Source organism: Xiphias gladius, chromosome 21, assembly GCF_016859285.1.
Source record: "Xiphias gladius isolate SHS-SW01 ecotype Sanya breed wild chromosome 21, ASM1685928v1, whole genome shotgun sequence".
Classification (NCBI taxonomy): domain Eukaryota; kingdom Metazoa; phylum Chordata; class Actinopteri; order Istiophoriformes; family Xiphiidae; genus Xiphias; species Xiphias gladius.
Genome location: NC_053420.1, coordinates 18,797,565 through 18,825,493, shown reverse-complemented (window position 1 = coordinate 18,825,493; position 27,929 = coordinate 18,797,565). Strand labels below are relative to the sequence as shown.

General features: G+C 41.2%; 1 protein-coding gene across 4 annotated transcripts; it reads left to right on the top strand.

Moving 5' to 3' along the window:
* The first annotated feature begins 5 nt into the window (after positions 1-5).
* On the top strand, positions 6-26,727 carry slc4a8 (solute carrier family 4 member 8). 4 transcript variants are annotated; one of them, XM_040159692.1, is made up of 25 exons: positions 6-135; positions 9,838-9,919; positions 12,625-12,777; positions 13,368-13,503; positions 14,573-14,733; positions 16,997-17,173; positions 18,857-18,939; positions 19,384-19,541; positions 19,636-19,723; positions 19,844-19,990; positions 20,156-20,256; positions 21,533-21,707; positions 21,851-21,984; positions 22,106-22,351; positions 22,544-22,649; positions 23,065-23,226; positions 23,337-23,450; positions 23,550-23,711; positions 23,811-24,062; positions 24,190-24,258; positions 24,753-24,926; positions 25,021-25,152; positions 25,239-25,342; positions 25,603-25,708; positions 25,901-26,727. In XM_040159692.1, the coding sequence occupies exons 1-25, from the start codon at positions 97-99 to the stop codon at positions 25,904-25,906; spliced, it is 3,267 nt and encodes a 1,088-aa protein (XP_040015626.1). In that variant the 5' UTR covers positions 6-96; the 3' UTR covers positions 25,907-26,727. The 4 variants fall into 4 exon arrangements, with proteins under 4 accessions (XP_040015626.1, XP_040015627.1, XP_040015628.1 ...); XM_040159693.1 differs by lacking the exon at positions 6-135 and adding an exon at positions 4,311-4,373; XM_040159694.1 differs by lacking the exon at positions 6-135 and adding an exon at positions 9,568-9,598.
* Positions 26,728-27,929: the final 1,202 nt, after the last annotated feature.

The following is a 27,929-nucleotide window of genomic DNA, read 5'->3' as shown; positions in this document are numbered from 1 at the left end:
CAGACCGCGCAGAGAGGCTGATCAGACCCTGTGAAAGTCTCATCTTTACACTCCGTGTACACTCCGACCGGGCAGGTGAACCCCGAAGCCACGAGCATGCCCGTCAACGACCCCGAGAGCATACTGAGCTACCAGGTAAAGTGTCCTTTAAACGTCTAATGCATGGCGCGTTGCTTTGACTCGTGGGAAAGGCAAGCCCCAGCAACTGTTTGAAATTCTCTGCTCTCACAGAAACTCGTAATCCTCTGCTGGAGCGACGGACTGTGTCATATCTAAGGAACTAGTGACAGAAACGATCACCTGTGACCTGACCAGATCATATCTCGCTGCAGTGTTTTCAATATATCGTTTTGAGATTTTTTTTTTTCCCGCACATTTTATGCATAACAGGACTCGATAAATGTTACTCCGGGATGCTAAGTTGTGTTAGGTTTCCTGCCCTGCGGGATGCTGCTGTATGCGCAGGATGTTGTTGATTTTGTTTATTGTGAGGTTTCGAACACGTGCGGTAAATCAGGAGAGCGCATCCCAATGCAATGCACGGAGAGAGCTTGGTTATTTTTGTCTGTTCCTCAAGCACACATAAATTCTATTATATTGTAGGAGTGCTGCAGATTTTCGATTAGATAGGGACACGTTTTAAACACAGCGCCCATTTAAATGTCAGCTGCTCCGCCTGAAGTGGCATGTGTGTGTGGCATGAGAAGAATGGGACGGCTTGCTGGATTTTTCAGCTGACTCTCGCTAAGAAGGCGTGTTATTTTCTCATTTACCCTCAAATGACCTTGACGCCATCCTTAGACTGTGCACCACACAGTGCTGAGTGTCCATACATGTTTCTTTATTAGCCAATCCTGGCGAGAGGGAGAGGGCAGCTTGTGGTGAAGTGAGGTTTGAGAGGGGGAAAACGGCTTGAGTCTAAATGTCCTGTTAATGGGTGATCCATTGTAAGACCATCGATCAGCTGATGAGACAGAGGTAAACGAGGAACCACTAAGGACAAATGGACCATTGAACAGGGATGTTTATTCAAGATGGCATGCACTAGCATTATTACAGTTTGATTATAACTACCAGGGCATGCAGTATCACGGCGTACGGGACTTAATGTAGCCTGCCCTTACACAGTCATGTCAACATTGTGAGTTATAATAACATCCTGTCTGAGGGCAGGAGACAGATGAAGAAGGACCGGAGGCGAGCTGGGAAGTCTCTGATATGATTAGACAGCTTTCAGACAGGGAGGGAAAATTGCCAAGGAGCCTCACTCCTTAAATATTAGGGTTATACCAGTTTACTGTCGCTACAGACAACCTGTAGGTTTGTCTCACCCCCATATCTGTGACAGTCTGGTCAGTCGGCATGCACCGGTATCTTTGCCATTCTCCCCACCCGAAATCTGTTGAAGTGTTTGCCAAAGCACTGTTGAAGTGTCCCAAGCATTGGGCGAGGTTTTCAGATCCTTTGACTGAGTAAAAGCAGGAGTATGGACATGTAAAAATACTCAGTTAGCATACAAGTAAACGTTCAGCATTCAGTATTTTACTTAATATAACGTTACGGAAATATTAGCAGTGTAATGTATCAAAAGCAGAAGTACTCCTGCAGAAGAATGCACCCATCCACAGTGCTACATCATTGATGTGTTCATTTGTAAGTAGCACTTTGCAGCATTCATTTTTTTGGTGATCCAAGTGCTCCTAAGCTCAACCACACAATTTATATTTTTATATTATATATATTTATATTGTATTTGATTTATAAAATGTCAGAAAATACTGTAAAATGCCCATCACATATTCCTAAAGCTAAAGTTGAAGTCTTCAAACTGCCAAGTCCAAAACCAAGAGATATTCAGTTTGCGTGATATCAAACACAGAAAAGCAGGACATCCTCACAGCTGAGAAGCAGGAAAGCAGAGCATGTATAGCATTTTTGTTGGAAAAAAATTATCTAAATGATTCATTGATAATCAAAATATTTGCCGAATACACTTCTGTTGGTTGTTTCAGCTTTAATACTTAATATACTGGTAAGCATTTTTTAGGTTTATAATATATTTTGTATTAATGTTTTTGCATGCAAAGAGACTGTAAATCTACTGAAAATTACAATATTTCCATTATAAATGCAATTAAAATGTTATATTACAGTTATAAAAATTGACAAAAGACTTATTAATGTAGTACTAATACCTCAAATTGAACTTAAGTTGTTAAGTGGATGCTTTAATTAGTTTTCACCTCTGGTTGCCCCTGAGCTGCTTAGTGGCCAGAAGAACACCTTCGGGGTTACACGAGCATATCCAAGGTGAAGGTGTGTGAACGTAGAGTGTGAGTGAAAGAAAACACATTAGAAATCCATTACAAGTAAATTAAAAGGTAAATGATGAGAACAATGTGCTGTCAAAGAGTGGCAAATCTAATATTACAAAGCAAAACCAAAGAAAAACAATATTTATGGCTAAATACATCTAATGCTATACTGACAGTCAATATAATGCTTTTGATTGATCATTGAACCACAGAGAAGCACTGTATTTATAGAAGACCTTCTTCTGCAATTACACCACAGATTCTCTTCATATTAATAACCATACAGAGATGCTTAGTATCAATAAGCCCTGGTAAAACAAACAACAAAATCAAGCACACAGACACAATCACATACCATACTACAGTGCAGTGACATAGAAATCTGGTCTGTAACTGAGCCAAACAAGACCAATCTGAAGAATTACCTGTATGTAGTTACCAATGTGAGGGTCATTACGTGTTTTAAAGAATGTGATCATTAAGTTTGGAAAAAAATATATTGTTGTACATCTGAGAGACTGCAGCTTTTGATGGTGTTAGTATTAGGCCTGATACTGTAAGACTGTGACTCTAGTTCCAGTTTAGTAATAATTTATGGCACTGTGCATCACAACACAAGAAAGTCACTGTTCCCCTTTTCGATCCTTTTACAGTAGCTATTTGAAATCCCTCCCAAGCTTTGATTTAAATCAGTTTGGTGGCACCGAGTCCACTCAGTGAGCACAAGCCACAGTCGCCTATCTGAGCAGTGAATGTGGAAATTAAAGAGCAACACTGTAGTTTTGCACAAGTCTCCTAAGGAAAAGTCCATCTGATTTATTAATTATGAATTCTCTATCAGTGAAAAGTGTCTCAAAACTGAAACTCTCAAATGTATTATTTTAAAGTACTCAATACAACAAATCATGTTTGAAAACTGTTACAGTAATGCAGCCCTCCACCACCAAAGCCACCATTTAACGGGATTAATTTAGTTTGAAAGCACACACAGAGGTTTACACTCCCCAACAGTCAGTGGAATGAGTGAGAGGCAAAAAGTCGTCGAGAAACAGCAGGTCCAGATCCTATGACATGCTGACTGGGAATCATCTAAACACACACATTTAAGAGTTTAGCCCCTTTAGTGTTTGTTTTAGGTTCACAATATTGTTCAACTGCCATTTTAATTATACTGTAAGTTACCATCTTTTAGCCACAAAACTAGCTAAGGCTGCAGTAATCTTTCTAGAAAGAAAACAATTAGAGAGTGAGGGCTTTGGAGAGGCAGAACTGTATGTGTGGTATTGAATAAGGTGTGTATGACTCATACTACCCGTGGGCTGAAGCAGTCAAAACAGCCGCCCCTCTCATCTCATCTCCTCCAGTTCTCTCCTTTCCTGCCTCGATTTTTCACCATTAGCTCTTCCTTTCAGCCATTCATATCAAAACCTCCTCTGATTGAAGCACTGTCACACGAGTTTCTGCGGCAGAAGAGTGAGAGTGTAATGCTATGAAGGGGGCAGCGTTAGCCTGCGGCTGTGGCGCCGAGTGCCAGCCCTGGCTCTGAAGCAACAAAGCCCAGTCTGGAAGTGACAGGCCCAGTTGTCTGAGTCAGGATCCTGCTGTCAGTTCAGGGTGCTAGTGGGAGGGGAGGAGAGAGGTGTCAGCTTAGACAGAGGAGGGGAGGTGGTGGTGGTGTGGGCAGATAAAAATAGGAGACTGCAGGGAAACACAATCCAGAGGAGTAGTGGAAGTTGTCTCAAAAGAAATGTTCAACAAGTGTTAGAGGGAAAGTGGTCGTTGTAACGCATTTGTAGTGACATATTACAACATATTGAAAGACTCAAAAGCCCACGCAGTGCTGGTGAATCATGGATGCACCTTTATGAATCTACCATGAACTGTTTTACAGTGCTGTTCTTCTCACTGGTGACGTAATTATTATATTAATACAGAGTGAAAATCTCACTTGCTCTTATAACAACAATATGTGCTCACACAAGAATGACTTCTGCCAGACCTATCGGTTTCTGTGATGTGTCTCGTCAGCTGTCCCTCTGGATTTCAAGGCTCTTCACGGTAAGCAGCAGGCCTCTTTCCTTTGAAGCTGGCCCCACTGACATTCCTGATGGAGTGAGGGGGCATTTTGGCACAGCACATTGATTGCCTTGCTCAGTCAGGAGACTGGGATGCAAATCACTGCTGCTCTATTTGTTCAGGATGACGACCAGTTCAGTGTTTTTCACTGTAATGTACTTTGATAACAGTGGCTGATCTTTCCTGAAGTTGTTGCCAGGAAAAACCTGAAGAAATTTTGAAGTGCAGGAATTACAAAACAGGTCTAACTGCTAACTGACAACACCGTCTTGGTGGGTTTCCTGGGCATCAAAGTCATGAACTCAGCATAGGAAATTAAGCTTGTAATGCAAGAAAAAAAATTAATACAAAGCAAAAAGTGCTGTTGCTTTATGACTTTTTAAGAAAAGTCATAAAGCAACAGTCTGATGTATGATTATTTCTTTTCATTAATTTTCTGCATCAAAGGGAGGTTTATCAGCATCATAAGTAGGACACTGTGTGTGTGACTGTACTATTCAGATCTGCTCTGGGAATCTGTGATCTTTCTGGGACAATCTGCCCTGCCAGCAAATGCATCTTATATTTGTTAGGTTATCAAACGTAGGCGAGTGATAGCATCTCTCTATTTCTAGCTTTTACACGCTGAGACACTATACTAATGTGGCTAAAGTCTTCTTCCTGTGAATCTGTGATAATAACTAATTCAAATGAGAATGTGTCATTATACACAGGACATTCATCAGCATCATGCTGGAATAATCTGGAGGGCCAAACTGAATCTGGTGGGCTGCAAATATTTGTTATGTTCTAGTAAAGCAAAACTAACTCAAGCAAAAGGTCAAAGTGATTGTAAGAATACAAATCTTCTAAGTTCTTAAATTTTCCCTTTGTAAATTCACATGACAGTACCCTCGAGTCCTTTGATTTGGCACTATCATGTGCTTCTTCTTTCATATCCTGCCACAAGTCAGCTTCATTATGGGTTTCCCATGGGTGGTTAACACTGATATGCTAGTAAAGGACTGAAACTCAAGGACAGGCAGCCATTTCCGGGCTAGCTGTGAACCGCTTCTATAATGCGGATGGCAGTAATCTGTGTGGAAAATGATTTTTGAGTCACAAACCTCTCCCGAGCACCGTGACTGATTTAAAGCTGGAGGACAAAAGTGAAGACCAAGGGATGGTTGCCAGGAGATAGAGGCAGGCAGCGAAACACAAATGATCTGCCCTGTCAGTGGAAAATCACGTACATGTGCATGCTTTGAGGGTCACAGATGTGCTCACCCGCAGGGAGAGCAAACAAAACTTTTAAATGTCATGTGAGCTTTTTAATTAGCTGAAGCACTTAATGTGACACAAGAGACGTGAGTCGTGAATGACAGAGAACCATTAACCTGTTGAGAAAACACATACCTACATGAAGTTGCCATTAAGAAGCCGCTCTTAGTCAACTGTGACCAGGAGGTGACTACGGGCTGTGAGTCATATTGTGTTATGAAGAGCAGGGACTCAGGAGAAGGAACATCATAATCGAGGCTCGGATACAGAACTGTAATCTGATCTCACCCACAAAAGATGATGTAAAGGAAATTTTTTTTTTCTGTCACGCCATTCTCTGGAACACAGTTTCACCTACTCTGCAATTGTAGTTATTGAATGAACTTCAGGAGAATGATTTTCCTCCTTGTCTCTGTGTGGGTGTGGTTGTGTGCACCAAATGGATGCAAACTAACTCTGATCTGATGCTATACTGTCCTTTCGGGGACAAAGAGCTTTTAGAGTCTCTCTTTGTCATCCATTCTCTCTCATTGTGCGTCTATACGTTTTGTAGAGCTCCATTTCTAATGGAGCCGACTGCCTCTAGCCTGAGCCCAAACCCACACTCTGCATAGAAGCCCTAATTCACCAGCCACAGCTGCACTGACTGCAAGCATTTTGTGTGTGTGTGTGTGTGTGTGTGTGTGTGTGTGTGTGTGTGTGTGTGTGTGTGTGTGTGTGTGTGTGTGTGTGTGTGTGTGTGTGAATCAATACAATGCATATGTACTTAAAAATATAAATTTAGCACATTAACATAAAACATCATGTAGTCACGAATTTCAGCTACAAACTTCTAGTCTCTTGAGTACTTACAGCAGCAGGACTGACTCAAAATAAACTACAGTCCTCATGTTCCTCGTGATGAAGGAACATGTCACCCACAGCAATAGGTTGGCTCCCTGATGTGTTTTTAATAGAGATCATACCTGTTAGTAAGATTAATTCATTGTTGCTCAGGTTTAAGTTAGATTATGGTTTTAGTCTTTTCGTGAGGTTTTTTGACAATAAGGAAAATCTAGTATATCACCAGACTTATCCTTTAATGATGATTTTTTTTTTAAAAAGAGAGCCAGAGAAATAAATGTTTGGCATCAACTAACTGTGTTTTAATGGGTGGCCTGAATGGGTTTTCATTCTTATTTACAAATGTGAAGAAGTAAGCTTATATATATTAAACAGTATTATTTATATTTGCACTTCTAGAAGCAGCCCAGTGCTCAGTACAAGCACCGTGTTGCTACCATTAATTAGTCAATGAGCATCTGCACAAGACTAAGTGCTGGTATAGTACCATGCTTAGGGGCACTTTGACAAGGACAGGAGACTATTACATGTAAATACACATGGTCACAATTCTTTTTTTCTGTCATCACACTTTCATTCCCTGTGTAAACATAATTATAAAACCGTGTTTGGTGCAATCATGACTTCACAATTAAGTGGCTTTATTCTTTAAAAGGACAGAATTGTCTTGGGATAAAGAAGTGCTTAGTCATGGAAACAGAAAGAAATCCCACTGCACTGATATGGTGGAGAGGCTGTGAAAGGAGGCAGGAAGGCAGTGCCAGGCCCCCCACACCTGTGAATTAAGTGGATGCCTTGGGATCCCAGATCTGTTTTCAACGATTGTGTGAATCATAAATGCTGTCTGCACCGATATCAGAAGGACTGGCATGAAAACATAACAGAAACCTCTTCAGAGTTGGATTTGAATTTCTGTTTGTAATAAGGTAAGACATTTCTCTGGCTGTACCGCATGTTAATTAGTTATTTCTTATCACAATCTTGTGTTAATATGCTTAGCTGTTCAGATTTTAGCAGCACAGGGAGGCTAAAGGAATGAGACGGAAGATAAAAAACAGCTTAGGGTCTTCAGTGTGCTTCTAAATACAGTCAGAAATAGAGATAACATACACACACACACACACACACACACACAAACACAGCACTATCCCCATTTATCACATTTCATAACTGCAGGTGGAAAACAGCATGATTCAAAAGTGGGATTTTTTTTGTCAATAAACTGTGTGTGGTGTTTCATCAGCCAAACCCCAGGAGAACTAAGACAATCACTGCTCGCAACGCTACACACAGTCGTACACACACACACACACACACAAACGCTCATATACAGGGTACTTTAGGTCAAATGTAGCTTTACGTCCTGAAAAGTTATAGATCCATGAACAGGATCTATAGTTTTATGCTTCTCATAAGCTAAATCATGATGGTTTTCTACAGAATAAATGAGGATCCTGCTCCTACCGTCCAAAACATTTTCATTCACACTCCACTAAATAGAAACCCTAAGTTCTTTCCAATAGCTCTTCAGGAAGACAAATCAAATTTTTTATTTTGGCCTCTGTGGCCGTCATGTAGCAGCACCAGCCAGAGTGTGTGTTGCATTCGCTGCTCACTGGATACTGGAATGACCAATTACAGTAAATGACTGCATGGCAGTTTTCAACCCAAAAGGGAGACACATTGAATGGACTGTCATCATTCCAACATAGATCTTTTGATGCTGTCTCTGCTCTAAATCAAACTCATGAGATTATTTAATGGTAGTGATTAAAGGTCTGCATTGCCGCTGCAGGTTATGCACATCATGCTAAATATAATCAGGGAGACAGTATAAAAAAGTTTAACTAAATTACTAACTAAGTAATCGACTAACTAACTAAATTAACACAGCTGTGCTCTGAGTTCCATTGTTGAGCATTAACCTTCTTATACTCCTCTGTGCCGTTTTTCTGTATCTGTCCATCTAGTCATCACAAATATTTCCTTTTCAAATTGATTCATTTTTTTTTCAAGCAGTTCAACATTCTGCACTGTTAGTTGTTTGTACCAGCCAGTCCTGCATCCACCACTCTCACACACTCATAGAAACACATACAGGACATACAGATCATGTGTTCATATAGAGTGGGTGGAAGCATCTATTATGTAGAGAGCTATATATATATATACCACTATATATGTGTGTGTGTGTGTGTGTGTGTGTGTGTGTGTGTGTGTGTGTGTGTGTGTGTGTGTGTGTGTGTGTGTGTGTGTGTGTGTGTGTGTGTGTGTGTGTGTGTGTGTGTGTGTGTGCAGTTAAACGTTAGTCAAAGACCCCTGTATGTTGCTGTTGGCTGGCACCTCTCAACCATTTGCATTTGTTTATAGATTTTATCTATTGACTTTTTTTGTAGCAGCTCTATCTGGCTTTTACGTACTATGCTGGCATATTTAGCATCCAGATGTGTGTCTATTATCCTACCTGTGTCAAAGGTTACATTTCTGCCCAAAAACAAGGGATGAGTTGAACTGATGTATACTTTGCTGAAGTTGTACACACTGTCTGTTTTTAATCGCATGTGGAAGGCTCTCAGAAATTTGAAATTAAAGATTTACTGTTGAACGCATCCATGCTGAGGAATGAAGCAAGATACTGTGAACAGAGACAATGCAGCAGCACAGTACATCCGGAGCCACCGTAGAGGTTCCTGCAGTCCTCTGACCTCATTATAATAGGAATGACACATGAACAAGGATAACACACGGCACTGCACATGAGCATACAGCCTTGCTAGTTAGAAAAAAGCCTTGTCACTGGGATAGTAACACACAGTAATATCAGTCTACCAACAGCAGCACCACTGAAGGATGTGGCACTCTGCTAATTTGATTTATTTGATCCCCGCTGGATAGGAGAGCCTAGCAAATTCTCCAACTTACTCCTACCCTGTTTACTTACCTCTGGCATGTGTGTGTATGTTTGTATGAATGTGTGAGTGTGCATGCCTCCCTGTCCTTTGGTATGTGTGCGTGCCAGACGGTCTAAGAATAGGCTGTCTGGTATTTGAAGCTCATTGTTGAAAAGCTCCAGCCAGTTTGGCCAATTAGTGGCGCTGTTAAGGGTCAGTACTTTTTCTTTAACAGGACACTTCCGGACATAATAACTTTTCAGGTTTGCTTTCATGGACCGATCTTGAAGGGTTAAAGGTGTCCAACAAAGTAGAACTTTTCCTAAAGAACAAAATGGCTGCAGGGAACAGAGGGCATTATAGAGATACTTGTTGTCTCACTGAAAATCACCAACAATAACAGTAACATTATCCTTACGCATGCCTTTTGTGTTTCTGTGTGTGACCATTAGAGGCCAGATGAGGAGGTGGTGGTAGACCAGGGAGGAACCAGCTCAGTACTGAACATCCACTATGAGAAGGAGGAACTAGAAGGTGAGTAACCTACACAATTGGAAAAAGTAGTACGGTAGCTTGAATTGCTGTCTGCCACAGTCTATCAAAGTTTTAATTCTTGCTTTTGAAGAATAGTTTCTTTTTACAGTATTAAATTATGATTGTTTGACAGGCCATGGTTTGATGGAATGCACTTTTGCAATTTTTTCTCTTTTTTTATTGTTTGATTACCCCCCATTAATTCATCTTACATTTTAGATGTGTTTTGTGATGCTTAATGTTACTGTTTAATGCACAGTTAGTCAGTGTCACACAGAGAAAACGAGAGGGTGCAACTGGAGGTGCAAATTTGTTTCTTCCAAACATCTTCGAAGCATAATTCAACACTGAAGCTGCTGCTCGGCTCTCTAAGTGCTCAAACTTTCATCCTTGCTGCACATCTGTCCACACCTGAATCTGTGATGTCCTTACAGGTGTTTTGCCATTTACAGCTGAAGGAAACGTTCTGCTGGTATATCACTGATTAAGTAGTGGCCAGAGGAGCGGTATGCTTTCAAACCATTTGTGCAGCTAAAATTGATTTACTGTTGATTTACCCTTTAACTAGATTCTCTGTAGGGATTTAACTCATTTACTTAAAGCACCAGCAAGAAGAGATATCTCTTTTTCTGAATTTCCATTGCAGAACTCCATTAATTGTTGATTTTCAGCTCCGACAAAACTGACCACATTTTTTCTAAGCAGTACCTTGGCAACAACATACGCATAATGAGTATTGCACCTTGCACCCACCGAGCAATCTGTTTACCAACGGCCTTGGCACCTGCCGCTTGCATTTCAGGTGGAGAAAAATTTTATCCCAGACAATAACACTGCCAGCCAATTCAAACTCAAACCATGGTTCATATTTTATGAGCCCCACAGATGTTTTCCATGTAGAAACTTTTATTTATAATGTGACTGCATCCATCAGACTGACTGAAGTGTAAGAAAAATAAGGCATTATTTCCCTCTGACATGTATTGCAGAAGAAGTACGACATCTAACTGATAGAAATATTCAAGAAAAATACCTGTTTTTCGAAGCAGTTCTTCAAGATAGTACACTGCATCTAATTATCTTACACCACAGGTGACCTGACCTCACTCAGCCTTCAGCAGACCTCCTAAGACCAGTTACGTCATAAATATTTTATGAGAACAAACAGTGTGATGGAGTGAAGTTTTCTGCATGATTAAGTCCTTTCCAATTTGAGTATGTGTGTGTGTGTGTATATATATATGTGTGTGTGTAGATAGTTTACAGTGTGAGTTGTTTGGAGTTGTTGGGCATGTTATGTTGTCTCTTTCTCCGGTAGAGATGAATAGAGCTGGACATTAATAATGAATCCATCGGGACCCTTTGTTGGGTATCTAGGGTAGGGGAACAGGTGTGTGTGTGTGTGTGTGTGTGTGTGTGTGTGTGTGTGTGTGTGTGTGTGTGTGTGTGTGTGTGTGTGTGTGTGTGTGTGTGTGTGTGTGTGTGTGTGTGCGCATGTGTATGTGTAACTTGGCCCATTATTGCTTCCCTGCAGGGATAATAACATGTTCAGTGATGGAACAATTGCTGCTGTTATGCACAAAAACACACCTATGTACACACACACACATACAAGCAAACACAAACACACACATACACATCAAACTGCTTCAATCTCTTGAACTCTCGTTCAGGTTTATTCATAAAAGTTTGCCGATCCAATTGTATTATTTGTCTATTTTTTTAATGTTCATTCTTTGATTGTAGAAGTCTTTGCTTTGATATTCAAACAAAACTCCATTATTGTCGGTGTCACATATATTCAGCCTCTTGTTATTGCAGCATGTGACAATGAACACTGAATGCACTGTTGATAATTACAGATGGCAGTGGTTAAGTGGGACGAAAAACAGAGTGCTGTTCCTCGATTCTGCCTGTGGAGCATTAGGCCAACACTTAACCCTCAATTCAGTTGCTTTCACTTTCAGTCACTTTACCCATCTGAGCCAAGAGACCACAGTGCAGCCTTTTCAGTTTGGCTTTGCCCCATTAGCAGTTCCCTCCCCTGTCCTATTCTCTTTTATTCTTCTTTTTCAGTCAGTTTTTCCTGAAAAAAAAAAGGCTCACCAATCCCTCAAGGCCAAAGAGAAAAATGTATTCAAACAATACAGGCATGATGTTTTGGTTTGGACCCTCATCAGATAACTGGGCCAAGAAATAAAAGACAAAACAGGCTTAGAAATGGGCGCAGAAAACTAAAATAGAAAACAGTTTTTTATGAGCCTCTTTGGTCTTAAAGGATCTCTTCCTTGTTTAAGTATTTTTAAATATACAGAGTTCAGGAAGGCCAGAAGCTCAGCTGAAGACAACGGGCAGTCTTATTTTTTATTAGATTAATATTTATATATAATTAAGTACTATTTATTTTATCCTCCCCTGTATCCCCCTAAGGTGCAGTTACTGAACCTCTCCAGAACCTTTATGGCCATAAGTATGATCATGATAAGGTTTTATGTTTTTTCCAATGCTCTGCTGAATTGTATTTGTCGAATAAATTTCAATTGCACTTAATGACTCCCGCCAGTAGTAAAACACCGACACTTTAGAGTGACAAAGTAAACAGTGATGATTTTATTATAGCAAAACGTGACAATGAGAGAAAAACAGCAATAAGTAAATTACTCAGCAATAAAAAAGTAAAATGACTTCTCTCGGCGCTTTTCCAGGCCACAGGACTCTGTTTGTGGGTGTTCGGATGCCCAGGCAGAGCCATCGTCACCACAAGGCCCATGGCTCTCGCCACCGCAAGAGAGACAGAAGGGCAGGAAGTATTGCAACACAACAAAGCGAGGGAACTGAGACGACCCCCTCCAGTCATGGTAACACACACACACACACACACACACACACACACACACACACACACACACACACACACACACACACACACACACACACACACATACAAATACATTTTCATTTACTTTTCAAAAGCAGTATATTTTGAGTCTCATACGGTAATTTATTAGTCAGAGAGAGAGAGAGAGGGAAAAAAGAGGACTTTGGTTACGGCTCAGTATAGAACATGCATGGATACTTGCACATCCAACTCCCACAGAGGAGGTAGTGGTTGTTAAACAAAGCCTATCAATACTGTAGGCACTGCACACACGCACACACATACAGCACTCCAGGCTAAAATTGACAAGCCCACTAATTAGCTACCAAAGAACAGGAAGTATTCAGCTTGTTGCATGTGTGTTTGCATGTGGTTGGACACATTTGTGTATATATCCAAGTGCGCATGCATTTGCTTGGTCTTGTCTCTATGTCTTGTCTGGACCCAGAAGTCATTTAAAAGGCATGTAATGACAAAGTAATTAGCAATGTGTACGTACTAGTTTGTAAAAGTCTTTTGAGAACCACAGTTCACCTCTTCTTCCTCCCTCGTATCCTCTCACTACAATAGACACACCATCCCAGAGGGTCCAGTTCATTCTGGGAACAGAGGAGGATGCTGAACATGTGGCCCACGAGCTGTTCACTGAGCTGGATGAGATCTGTGTGAAGGATGGCAAGGATGCTGAGTGGAAGGAAACAGCCAGGTCAGGTTCTCCTCTGAGAGCTGTTGGCAACAATGCTTGGCAATAAAGTTTCTGACAGCCTTCCAGCTCTACAGCTGCACTGCTGAAAAGGGAAGTGTACGAGGGGTATTTACATTTAAAGCTTAGTGGATCATTTTTGGTCAGTTTTCTCAAGGCAAAAAAGCTCCAAAGAGAGAAATGACAAAAAGAAAATGCTGCTGTGATCCCATTCATGCCAATCAAATGCCAAATCTATGTTTCACGGCTGATGTCAGACCTTTCCCTCATATTGAGTGGTTGACATTTACGTCAAAGGATCTTTCCTGGGTGTGTGGAATGGGAGAACTTGTTTCTTTTTAAAGTTTAGTGGTCCCCAGGTCCTATCTGCATTGAGCGGATGTGGGTGTGTGTAAATTTTTAAGAAATGTTTTAGAAAGATTACACTTAATCTTAAAACCTAACTTAGAAGTAAAAAAGTTCATTGTTGAGACAATGAACTTCCTGCAGTGCACTCCTACCTACAGTGAAGTGTGGGAGTAACATTTTAAAAGCAACTGTCAAGTGATCACATGACTAATGTCATGTAGGACTAGCCAGTGAGAAACAAGGATTTACACATCATCTGCTGTATAAATTCTTTTAAAAATTTGGCTGAAATAGAAACAAAAAGAAAACCAACCTGGGACAGGGAATAAATTCTGCTGCTGATAGACAAGGCACATCAGGGAAAACATATAATTAGGAGAATTTAATAGTAAGAGATTGCAAACAAAAGTAATGCTAGCTTTATTCTTGTTAGCACCTGCGATAATGCAAAAAAGAAGAAAAACCGGTATAATATCCTATTAGATGTTCAAATGAAATGCACGTAATAGGCCAAAACTACCTGATTCTTACTATAAACTTAATGCTTTATATAATTTATTAATCATCATGTGCAATGATACTTTGTTCAATCATTCAGAGGGTGTGTGCTCTCCTCTGTCTCTGTACTGCTGTCATCCAAGATCTACTCTTAACCGACTAAAGAGACCTAAAAAGAAAGATAAAAATAATAATACTTCAAGTTAAGAAGTTTTTTACCTTGCAGGTGGCTGAAGTTTGAGGAAGACGTGGAGGACGGCGGGGAGAGGTGGAGCAAGCCTTACGTTGCTACTCTCTCCCTCCACAGCCTGTTTGAGCTCCGCAGTTGCATTATCAATGGCAGCGTGTTGCTTGACATGCACGCCGACTGCATCGAAGAGATTGCTGGTGAGAATATTTACAGCTAACATATAGAACATCTCTGTACCAGACTGCTATTTTAAAGATCCAGCCGCATTTTACATGATCACAAAATCCCAGGATCATTTTAGTACTCTGCAGAATGTGGTGGAAAATGTCACAAGCTGTGTCTGAACTGTCCTTCATAACGACCTTGCAAGAAATCAGTTTTTTTTTCATTGTGTAAGTGTTCGATATATGATTTCACAATTATTTTTCTGTCTTCCTCTTTCTTCCTCTCTAAAGTCACTTCTTGCCGCTGTCCTTGAGTAAAATATTAAATGTCCTGATATAAAAAAGGCTCTATATCTCAGCTGAAATGCCCGTTGGATGTCTATTACAAATCCATTTATCGTCCTCAGAGAGGAAATACACACACACTGTGTAGGCCTGAGGGGATCATCATCATTGTGCTGGATGCAGAAACACACAAACAAACAAACACAAACTCCAGTTGTCAGTCATAGAAAAGTTCTCACTGACTTTCACATAATTTTTTGTGACGTTAACATTGTACAACAAGCACTTAATTGTCCATTGTGGTTAGACACATGCCGCACTACAGCACACTGTTGCCTATATGTTTAGGCTCAGCTTGTGTGATGAGGGTGAACAAACCATATAGCTTTGTGTCTTCACTTGGTCCTAAAACTTGGTTGGCTTTGCGTTACTGGAGCAACGCAGCTGAACAAAGAGGTTTTTTGTATTTCTGTTGAACCTGATTTGCATACAATTTACAATTAGATAAAGCTGCTACCACAGTCCAGACTCATTTGTATGAAGGCAGGCAATTAAATACACACCTGTATTTGCATGCAAGCACGTGATTAAATAAGCACTGTTCATGTATGTCAATGAGTGTGAAAATGACCACAGTCTCGGACAAAACAGATACACTACAGCCTGAATGATTCATAGACAGACATTTAGGCAAATGTAAATTGCATATGCATGGCATGTACATCACATCCGTTTACATACACACAAAAATGCACAAACACACCCTCATATTTATATGGTGAAAAAAAAAAGATATAAAACCACAGGGGTCAAAGGTCTCCATCTCTCAGTTCCTCATGGTCAGAGTGTGACAGGTTTAATTTATGAACAGCCTTGTTGCCTGCAATCACTCCTCTTTTCCAACACTCCACCACTCGTCCCTGTCTTCTCCATGTGACTGCTGCCAGAATCACCTGGACTCCAAATGTTAACCAACATAGTTTAAAATAAGAGGGAAAAAAAGTTGTTTATTTATTTACTTGTTTATTTTTGGGAGTTAGGCAAACTGAGACTAAGAGAATGTAACAAAGTGCATATTCTAATCTTTTCCATCCACAGTATATGAAGACGAAAACATCAATATTGAAATACAGGAATTAGCCTTTTTAGCCCCAAAGAGCTATTAGATAGATTATCAGTCTTTTTTTTTGAAGACTTTATCCCAAAATGTCAACATAATAGGAATAACTATATGAAAAACTCTACATTTCACAGTCTGTGGAGAGTAAAAGGAGGCTACACTAAATGTACATTGTGAGTTTTAATTCAATTTCAGGCTCCTTTCTGCCACTGCCCATATTAACATGGCTTATTATACTAGCACTGAGCTCAACACATTAGCGCTGGCCTTGAAGTGTGCCCAGAGTGAATGCAGGCACCTCAGTGTGTGTGTGTGTGTGTGTGTGTGTGTGTGTGTGTGTGTGTGTGTGTGTGTGTGTGTGTGTGTGTGTGTGTGTGTGTGTGTGTGTGTGTGTGTGTGTGCGTGTGTGTCTGTGTGTGTCTGATTGACTGTTGAGGAGGAAAGGAAGGAAAGAGCCAGTGCTGACTCAGCAAATACCTACAAAAAAGAGAGGACTGGGGAAGGAGTTGAAGAAGTGGTGAGAGAGATGAAGAAATGCTGATTATGTGCTGCAGTCCCACATGACCACATATGTTGGACACATATTGACCTAACCCTTCCAACACACACCTTCTGGTTTGCACTGAAACTTTACATATTGACAGATGCCTGAGCAGATTATTGCATACTTATTTTAAAATACAGCAATTAATGGAAAACGGATTGGAAAAGGATTCCTTATTAACTAGTTTCTTTGTGCATTGAGTTTATCTATTATAAATGGATTAAAGCTGTGGTCAAGGCCAAAAAGACATGTATAGTGTGCAAGTAAAACCTGCCTAATGCCACAGATATGAAACAGCCTGATGATACTCTGATGTCAGGGTTTATGGGTTTGTCCATGTGTTGCAGACATGGTTCTGGACCACCAGGAGGCATCCCATGAGCTGGATGACAGCGTGAGAATAAAGGTGCGTGAGGCTCTGCTGAAGAGACACCACCATCAGAATGAGAAGAAAAAGAACCTGATTCCCATTGTACGCTCCATCACAGAGGGAAACCGCAAACAGTCAGAGCCCCATCTGACAGGTGGGTTTCATACTTTATATAACACATGCAAGTACGGTTAGGTTCATGAGTATGTGGACAGTGACATCATTTTCGTAATTTTGCCTCGCAACAGCACCACAATGGATTTGAAACACAGCCATCACGATGTGACTGAAGTGTAGACTTTCAGCTTTAATTCAAGGGATTCAACAAAAATATTAACCTTATTAACCGTTTAGGAATTAAAGTCACTTTAACACATAGTCCCTCATTTTCAGAGGCTCAAAAGTAATTGGACAATTGACTGACAATAAGTTTCATGGCCTGTTCCCTTGTTATTTCATGACAAATTAAGCCAATAAAAGGTATTTTGTAGCTGTTCATGGGAACTCTCAATATGCAGTCCACAGAGGTGTGGATGCAAGTGAAGGAGGCCATCATTAGGCTGAAAGAACAAAAAAAACCTATCAGACAGATGGCAGATGGCAGAAACTTTAGCAATGGCCAAATCAATAATTTGGACCATTCTTAAAAAGAAAGAGACGCACAGCAAGCTCAGCAACACCAAAAGGCCTGAAAGACCACAGAAGACAAATAAAGTGGATGATCGCAGATTTCTTTCCTCGGTGAAGAAAAACCCTCCACAACACTAGCCAGGTCAAGAACACTCTCAGGGAGGTATGGGTATCATTGTCAAAGTCTACAATCAAGAGACACCTTCATGAATGTAAATACAGAGGGTTTACCACAAGGTGCAAACCACTGGTAACACTCAAGAACAGAGAGGCCAGATTAGACTTTGCCAGAAAACATCTATAAAACCTGCCCTCTTCTGGAACAAGCTTCTAAGAACAGATGGAACCAAGACTAACTTGTACCAGAATGATGGAAGAGAAGAGTATGGAGAAGGAATGGAACGGCTCATGATCCAAAGCAAACCACATCATCTGTCAACATGGTGGAGGCAGGGTTATGGCATGGGCATGTATGGCTGCCAGTGGAACGGGGTCACTGGTGTTTATTGATTACGTGACTGCTCTTAGAAGTAGCAGGATGAATTCTGTAGTGTACAGGGCTATACTATCTGCTCTGATTCAGCCAAATCCTGCAAAAGGTATAGGACACTACTGCATAGTACAGATGGATAATGACCCAAAACATACTGCAAAACAACCCAAGAGCTTCTCAAGGCAAAGAAATTGAATATTCTTCAGTCACTTGACCTGAAGGTCAAACATGCAGCGACTGAAGGCAGCTGCAGTAAAGGCCTGGCAAAGCATCTCAAGAGAGGAATCTCAGCATTTGGTGATGTCCATGGGTTCCAGACTTCAGGCAGTCGTTGAATGCAAAGGATTTTCATAAGATTTCTTATCAGAATCCTGGAGGGAGAAAAACTAGGGAATAAAATAGGATAAGAAAAAAATAACCAAGAGCAAGAAAACTAAGTAAGAGAGAGAAACACAGAAAAGCAAAATCTCTCAACAGTGACACTCAATGCTTTCAGGGACAGACCGCCAAAAACCATTTGACTGTTCCTGAGCAAACAGGTGATATATAAACAGCAAAGCATTACTGCCTTCATAGTTTTTCTTTCACTTTGCACTTGGCAGGCCAATTAATATATGCACTGACTCTGATTTTCTCTCTTTCTCTCTCTCTCTGTCTTTCTCTCTCTCTTTCCCTCTCAAATGCACATACACACTCACACTCTTGTTGTCACAGCCACATCTCTCCAGCTTCCTCCAGCTACAGAACCATCTAAGAATGGTGCTGGACAGGATGGTACTCAGGTGGACCTCAGCAAGGTAATCTGAAAACAGCGCCATCAGGTCTATGCATGCAGCTGTAGCACTCTGTTAAGCTGTGTAATCAATTGTTTGGCGTGCTTCCAACTAAATCAACTAGGTCACATAGTGCCCCCTAGGAAACAACAGGGGAACTACATTTGTTTAAAGTGGATCCCACAGCAGCAGCCCATCATTGCAAAGACTGTAAAGCACGGCCACACAGGACACAAATAAAAGCTTCCATTTAGCCATTAACTATCACCTGAGATTGTGGGTGCATATATGTATAGTTTAATATCCCTAGCACTGAAATGCTAGCTAGTTTTTCTGGCATTAGACTGCACATATAGTGGAAGAGCTGTATGTACAACTGTTATATTGAAGACATTTCTACTGTAGGAATTCAGTAATCAATATTTTTTGTAATCTTAGACGATACTAACTTCTGCCTTGTCTCACCAGGTGGACATGCACTTCATGAAGAAGATCCCAGAGGGCGCAGAGGCTTCCAATGTGTTGGTGGGAGAGCTGGACTTCCTTGAGAGGCCCATTGTGGCCTTTGTCCGCCTTTCCCCTGCTGTGTTGCTCACCGGCCTCACTGAGGTGCCCATACCTACCAGGTAGACAGCAGCTCTATAAACTATGACTTAGTTGATAAAATCAAATTACATAAATTGAACAATCCAGGAATGATTGTCTGTTGACAACTATCAGGTTCCTCTTCATTCTCCTGGGTCCAGATGGAAAGGCTCAGCAATACCATGAAATTGGACGCTCCATGGCAACCATTATGACAGATGAGGTAAGAGCTCGGGCAGTTAAACTCTAGCTTCAGAAACTTTCAGGGTACAAATTAAATCTCAACATCTGTCTTTTAAAGGCACGTAGTTAAGTTTCTGTCCTCCACTTCTCTCTGCTCCAGATCTTCCATGATGTAGCGTACAAGGCAAAGGACAGAGGCGACCTGCTGGCAGGGATAGATGAATTCCTGGACCAGGTGACTGTCCTGCCACCAGGAGAGTGGGACCCCTCCATCCGCATCGAGCCTCCTAAGAGTGTCCCCTCTCAGGTAGACAGCTACGATGACATAGATATTGACTTTTAGATTTCAAATTTTTAGCTACAACCACCAAAACTGATTTGGTGCAATAAAAACAACAGTGGCTATAAAGGGAAAGTGTACAGCTGTTGTTCGATTTGTGTCTTTTCCTGGACTGTCACTGTGTGTCTGCAGGAGAAGAGAAAGCTGCCTGGAGTCCCTAACGGCACAGCCTGCCAGGTAGAGGAAGAACTACATGCAGAGCACCATGGGCCAGAGCTGCAGAGAACTGGAAGGTAAGCTGTCATTTGGGGATTTATTACACAGGCTTGTTGCTTCACCAATGTGTTCTATAATGCATGGTAAATATAGAAACCAAATTCAGATGTCAAAACACAAGACTTTACACCTAACAAATGGTGAATATCAGGATATGCTGTCATAAAACAGCCTGTGGAAAAACATCGAGGAGGCACTAGTTAGGTTTCTGGGGGGATGTGTCGCAGACACATGGGGCTGAGTTTTGTACTCATCACATGTGCTAGTTGCTAGGACCACAAGATCTAAATCAGGATTTGTCAAGAGCTGAGGTGGGACAAGCAAGTGACAACCGCCACGGCTGAGTGTGGCAGCCTGAAGGCAATTATGCACACAAATATCCTGCACACACACATGCATGTGGTTTATGTTACTCTGGCTGATTACACCTAGGCTCGGGTTGAAGGGGGTGGAACTATGATGGGAATCACATGGTGTTGCTAAACTCACAGCATCATTAACAGGTGCCAAAGGACAGTAAGGGATATGTCAACCAAGGACAGTCTGTACTCATCAACACTGTCCTGCGAAGACGTCTAAACTTGGGAATATACGTGTAGGGCCTTTAATTATCCCTTTAATGGAACAGTAATCTTAAATGTCATCACGACATACATTAGAAGAAGAAGAGATTCACTAATGAGACCCTAGTTTTGTTATCTTAGAATAAAGTTGGATTGATTTCCTATTGACTTAAATGAATATCTAGTTTAGATTTATTTACAGACCTAACACTTAATTATACCTGTTTGCTGGTCATCTCTTGAAATGCTGGAATTTCAAGTTTTGGAAATATGCTAATTCGCTTTCTTGCTGTGAGCTAGGTGAGAATTTTGCTACCACTCTTGTCTGTGTGCTGACTATGTAGCTAGAGCCTGGCGGCTCTAGTTTGCTTCCAGTCTTTAGCTTAGCATAAAGACGGGACGCAAACAGACCAAAGTTCAAAAATATGCTTACCAGCACCAAGCGTGCTAATGAATGAGTTCTAACTTGTTTGTTAAATCTGTGCACAAATCAAAATGTAAAAACTATAAACTATGGTTTTATAAGGAGTTACTTGACACAAAAGCAAACAGACATAGTTCCCACAGTGGAACAATGGAAATTATCCTAGACTTACCCAGCAAAACTTTCATGCCAGACAGTTTCAAATAATCACGTAAAAACCATAATGCCTCAACTTGACAAGACCCTATCTTGTCAACAGCTTATTTACTAAACTTCAGCATCCCTCTTCCTTCCTCATGTGGTCAGGTTCTTTGGTGGTCTGATACTGGACATCAAAAGGAAAGCTCCTTTCTATCTGAGTGACTTCAAGGACGGTCTGAGCCTCCAGTGTGTGGCCTCTTTCCTCTTCCTCTACTGTGCCTGCATGTCTCCTGTCATCACCTTTGGAGGACTGCTAGGAGAGGCGACAGAGGGACGCATTGTAAGACCACAATCTCAGTCAAATACTTTACTTACATACTGGAGTGTGGTCAGAACATCATGAATTGAGCATAGACAGTGTATGTTATTGAATACTGTATAGTAAACAAGACATACTCTCTATATTCCCACTATTTCTCCTAGAGTGCCATAGAGTCCTTATTTGGTGCATCTATGACTGGAGTGGCCTACTCTCTATTTGCTGGTCAGCCTCTCACCATTCTGGGCAGCACAGGCCCTGTGCTGGTTTTTGAGAAAATCCTCTTCAAGTTCTGCAAGTATGTTTAGTATTAGAACAACTTGTCTGTGACATTTTTATCATCACCATGCTCAGACTTGCTTTGGTAAACAGTCATGTCTTCCTCCACCCCTGTTTTCTTCAACTCTCTTTTGTTTCAGGGACTACGATCTGTCCTATCTGTCACTGAGGACTTGCATTGGCCTGTGGACGGCCCTGCTGTGTTTGGTGTTGGTTGCCACAGATGCTAGCTCTCTGGTGTGCTACATCACTCGGTTCACAGAGGAGGCCTTTGCCGCCCTCATCTGCCTCATCTTCATCTATGAGGCATTGGAGAAGCTAATCCACCTGGGAGAAATCTACCCCTTTAACACACACAGCGATCTGGACAAACTCACACTGGCATAGTGAGTTACACAATGTTCACTCGACTGGTTTCCTCCTGCTTTTTTTCTGCCCATGATAGCATTAGGATCACATCCTTGCATGCAGTCCCCTTTATGTCTGCCTAATTAAAGTGATAAAAGCAGGCGAACCTATCATTTTTTATTCAGCCACCATACACTGATTGTTCTCTGTGTTTGTCTCTTTCTCTGTAGCTGTAGGTGTGCAGAACCTGAAAATCCCAGTGATAAAACCTTAGAGCTGTGGAGTGAGAGAAACATCACGGCATCTGCTGTACCCTGGGCCAACCTTACTGTCAAGGTAACGTAACTATGTGGAAACACAAACACACACACACACACACAAACACACACAAACTCACACACTCACACTTATGACGCCTAATGTCAGTGTAACTTTCAGATGATAGCGCACAGTGCATTTGCTCCAGAGTGTTTGCTTTTGTTAACATTCAACTAACTCTCTCGCCTTCCCTTGAGCAGCTAACCTCTCCTAAGAACTTTTGCAAACACCAACAAGGACATTAAATCAATTAACCTGTCACTGTTGTGTGTATAACTGAACACACCAAAGGCTTATTTCTCCTGTATTCTGTGTTTTTTTTTTTCTGTTTGCTTTGAAGAGTCTTCCTGTCCGTCAGATCATTTAGATAAAACAGTCACTTGAGTCATCTGAGGCAATTTTGTTCTAATATAACCTCTGTGAATCTCTACAGGAGTGTATCAGTGTCCAGGGCCAATTTGTTGGGACGGCGTGTGGCCACCATGGCCCCTACACCCCAGATGTTCTCTTCTGGTCTACCATCTTGTTCTTCTCAACCTTCTTCATGTCTGCCTTTCTCAAACAATTCAAGACTAGTCGATATTTCCCCACCAAGGTAATCAAACCCTGACGGCACACTAAGGAAGGGATTACCAAGCATTGGTAACCCTGACATGCCATATTAGAAACCACTGATTGCTGAGTATTGTCATTCCCCATGCCCAGGTGCGGTCCATGATTAGTGACTTTGCAGTGTTCCTCACTATTGTCATCATGGTTCTGCTTGACTATGCCATAGGGGTACCCTCCCAGAAGCTGAAGGTGCCCAGCAAATTCCAGGTATAGAGAAAACACTAATTATAATCTGAACTTTGATATAAAAATGTACAGGGTTGTGGTTGAATCATGGCCTGACTCCTCTGTAATGTGTTCCTCAAGCCAACCAGAGATGATCGAGGTTGGCTGATCAATCCAATAGGACGCAACCCATGGTGGACAGTCCTGGCTGCATCTATTCCTGCTCTTCTCTGCACCATCCTTATCTTCATGGACCAGCAGATAACTGCCGTCATCATCAACCGCAAGGAGCACAAGCTACTGGTAAGGAAAATTTTGAAAGTTTAGATCATACAGCTTTTATTTGTAGCTTGCATGCAGTTACTCTATGAACCTGTATCTGTTCTTCTCTGTGTTTTGCAGAAGGGCTGTGGGTACCACCTGGACCTGCTGATGGTGGGGGTGATGCTGGCGGTTTGCTCCATCATGGGCTTGCCCTGGTTTGTAGCAGCCACGGTCCTGTCCATCTCTCACGTCAACAGCCTGAAGCTAGAGTCAGAGAGCTCGGCTCCAGGAGAGCAGCCTCGCTTCCTTGGCATAAGAGAGCAGAGACTCACTGGCCTGGTCATCTTCCTGCTCATGGGCTGCTCTGTATTTATGACTGGAGCCCTGCAGGTTCGTCAGACAAGCTATGCAATGCTGCCCCCTTCTGGTTGGGACATTTAATCAGTGGCATGAGAGCAACAAACGGTGATAATGTTACCAAAGTTCATTGATGTATGTTGTTTGTTTTTTTTTTCAGTTCATTCCTATGCCAGTGTTGTATGGTGTTTTCCTTTACATGGGAGTCTCTTCATTAAAAGGCATCCAGGTAACATGCAATCTTACATATATAAATTTGACATAGGGACGTTATACTATAAGATATCATTGGTATGTCAATGAGACTATTTTTTCTACAACTTAGGCAATCAGAATTAATATGTAAGATGCTAAAATCACATTGGCATGTGAACAGATATGTTTTCAACTTTGATTATATATATACATACTACTTCAGCTGGGAGTAATTCAAATACAAAATGTCCTGAGTTGTTTTCCTGCCCTCTCCATCTCAGCCTTTTATTAATTTGGTTGTCACTGTTACGCCCTTTCCTGATCTCCTTATTTCTGTTGCAATTCCATAGGTTCTTGCAGTTAATTGTCCAAACTATCTAACTAAAATTTTCATTCATTATTACTTCCTTTCTCTTGCCATGTTCATCACCTGTCTCCCTGCTCTGCTCTCATTAATTCATTTCTCTCCTTACCCTCTCTCTATCTCTAACCTCCCTACCACCTGCATTCATCTTTACAACTTCTCAGTTCTTTGACCGTCTGAAGCTGTTCGGCATGCCAGCAAAGCACCAGCCAGACTTTATCTACCTGCGCCATGTCCCTTTGAGGAAGGTACACCTGTTCACTCTCACTCAGCTCACCTGTCTGGTGCTGCTCTGGGTCATCAAGACTTCCCCTGCTGCTATCATCTTCCCCATGATGGTGAGTTGACCAACGCCAACATCCCATCTTGATTCAATATTCTCTCCTTGTCTTCCATAGAAATAACAGGCTTTTTTTTCTCCTGTGCCTATAGGTGCTGGCTCTGGTTTTTGTCCGCAAACTGCTGGACTTTTGCTTCTCTAAGCGAGAGCTAAGTTACCTGGATGACTTAATGCCTGAATGGAAGAAAAAAAATCTTGATGATGCCTCCAAAAAGATAGAAGAGGTAGTCAAAATCTTTAAATTCCTAGATGAAAATAGACAAATATGCACGTATTGACTGCATATGCTAATTGCGTGTGTGTCTTTTAGGAATCACAGGTTATGCTCAGTGCAAAGGAGGAAGATACATCTACTGTTCAGATTCAAATGGAGAGCAGTAACCCTGTTCAGACCCTAAAAGCGCATGACCCCAGGTGAATACACATACATATACACCTACAGACAATTGAATGGACAGGGTGGGTACCAGATGATCAGAGGGGTAAGATTAGAATAAACGTTTCACCTTCCTGCCTTTTCATATACGTGCCTTATTTGGTGTGTGGTGGTCTGTTTTCAAATGCACCCTGTGAGTACTAACATCCTCAGAGCTCTCCCTAAACCCCAACTCTCCCATCTCCTTCCTTTATCTGCTCTCTGATCTTACCTTCCTTCTCCTCTCCTTGCTCATCAGGTGTGACCCCTCTGACATTAATATATCTGATGAAATGTCTAAAACCACCATGTGGAAATCCCTCAACTCCAATCAAAAGGACTCTCGTCCTGTGACTGCTAAGAAGGCAAGGCCACACCCTCTCTCTCTCCTCGCCCTTGCGATGTGAAAATATTCCTGCTACACATTGTGGTCACTCACTTCTGTTGTGCCTTCCAGCTGTTGCTCCAACACGACATGATTGACTTGTAATTGCAAATTGCAGCAAAACTGCGGTCTGTGTTGTCTTAACCCTTGGTTTGTATGTTTTACTCTGTAGGATTGAAGGGATCTCGTTCATAGACGAGTAAAGGATGTCCACAGTCTTGGCAGACTCGACCGTGTCATTTCTGGACCACAAGACGCTGAGATTTGGCTGCCATTCACTTCAGTGCTTAGAGAAACACGTCTCGATGATTTCTACCAGCTACCTGCAAAACATAGTCCACAAATACTCAGACAAAGACAAGGGTGCATTACACTTGCATTCAGCTAGACATATGCATGCACTTTCTTTTATCTTTGTGAGGACTGAAAGTATATACTGTATTTAAAATCTTATTTAACTAAACCAAAGCCCTAAAATTATAACCAATGCTAACTCTGATTATATTTCTGATTCCACGGCCAAAGACTAGCCCTAGCCTCAGCCACCTTACCCACCGTTATCCTTTCAGTGACACTATCTCCAAAAATCGCCAGCACATAAATAAACCAGGAACATGCCCAGTTGCCAGTTTATTAGGTAAACCTAGCTAACACTGGTGTAGTCTAATACAGCAACCTTGCAATAAAACCTACCTTCATGAAACTTCATGAAGAGTTCAGATTTTGTTTTAGAAAAATGTTGATTCAATGGTCCTTTAGGGAGGTTGTAGTTTGCGGTGCTGTTGAACTGCACAGCGAGACATGTTTCTAATATTTTGTTTACCCCATTTAAAGTATATCAATGGGAACAGACTAAAGACTGCATTAGTTTTAACTAAGTGTATGTAATAGCCTGGCAGTGGAGTATAATGTGAGAATAAACACAAATCTCCCCATGTTAAAGGTTTCTCTCTTTTGGTCCTCACAAAGATAGAATAGTGCACATACAGACACACACAAACACACACACACACACACACACACACACACACACACACACACACACACACACACACACACACACACACACACACACACACACACACACACACACACACACACACAACAACAACAACAACAACAACAACAACAACAACCTCTCTACCCCCATTTTTCAACCTTTTTCAACAGACACAACACCCAGGTTTCACCTCCTGAGTTTATATTTAACTGGGCTATATAATGGAGTGTAAATGCTCTTTCAAAAACAAACCAGGTTCTTTTTATTAGTCTAAGTAGATTTGCTAGTCATCATTCCTTAAATCTACTAGAGTCTCTTTTTATTTTATGTGCCATGAGTGTGTTCTTTTTAAAAAAAATAGTGATATGGTCAATTATTTGGTAGATTTTAAAAATGCATTGCAGGTTCAGTGATACATAGACAAATCCTCTTTGGGGGCATAAAACTTTGTGTCAGTTTTGTGTGATGGTGTAAACTGAAAACTGTAAATGTTAGAAGACCCACTTCAGTTGAAGCAGTGGCATCAATAACATGTTTTTTTAGGTGTAATCTTTTCCCTTTATAGATGTTGATTGTGTAGGATGGAGGTTGTTCAACCAAGTGTTTGTCATGTGTTATTACAGTGTCTTATTTATTTACCTCAGACAAGGTTATGAATGCTATTGCAAGACACTTTGGATGATGTCAGGTCAGGGGAAACCATAGCAGATAACTGGTGTGTGTGTGTGTGTGTGTGTGTGTGTGCGTTTGTGTATGAGAGAGCAAGAGTGTGTGCCTTTGAGTATCAGGAAAATTATAGCTATTTTGTTTGTTTTTTCGGGGGTGGGGGTACCGGATTTTCTTTTTAGCAATAATTTCCCCCAAAATCCAACCCAAATTGACCTTACCCCAACTCTTTATTTATCAGGGTCCTTTTGTACCAGTGCAACCTTGTTTGTCCATCCCTGGGTGGAGTAACGGGTGTTCAGGAAAATGTAACATTTGAAACCTAAAAACACTTTCATTACATGTGCCAAAAAGAAAAGTTCAACAATTACACATTACCGAAAGACAACATTTTGACATTGTCGTTTCCATTCTTTATGTTGATTTCTGTGACATGTCAATTTGGATAAAACAAGATTCTACTGTGATGTGCTCCCCCTCATTGTTTACTATCAGAGTCATATCTGACGGTTGTCTTCGATTAATTTAGGATTAA

Excerpts from the sequence above, each read along its gene's own strand:
- slc4a8 (XM_040159692.1), top strand. The coding sequence starts at position 97 with ATGCCCGTCAACGACCCCGAGAGCATACTGAGCTACCAG. Across the intron at positions 12,778-13,367 it reads GACGACCCCCTCCAGTCATG|ACACACCATCCCAGAGGGTC; the intron begins GTAACACACACA and ends TCACTACAATAG. Across the intron at positions 19,542-19,635 it reads GAGGTGCCCATACCTACCAG|GTTCCTCTTCATTCTCCTGG; the intron begins GTAGACAGCAGC and ends GACAACTATCAG.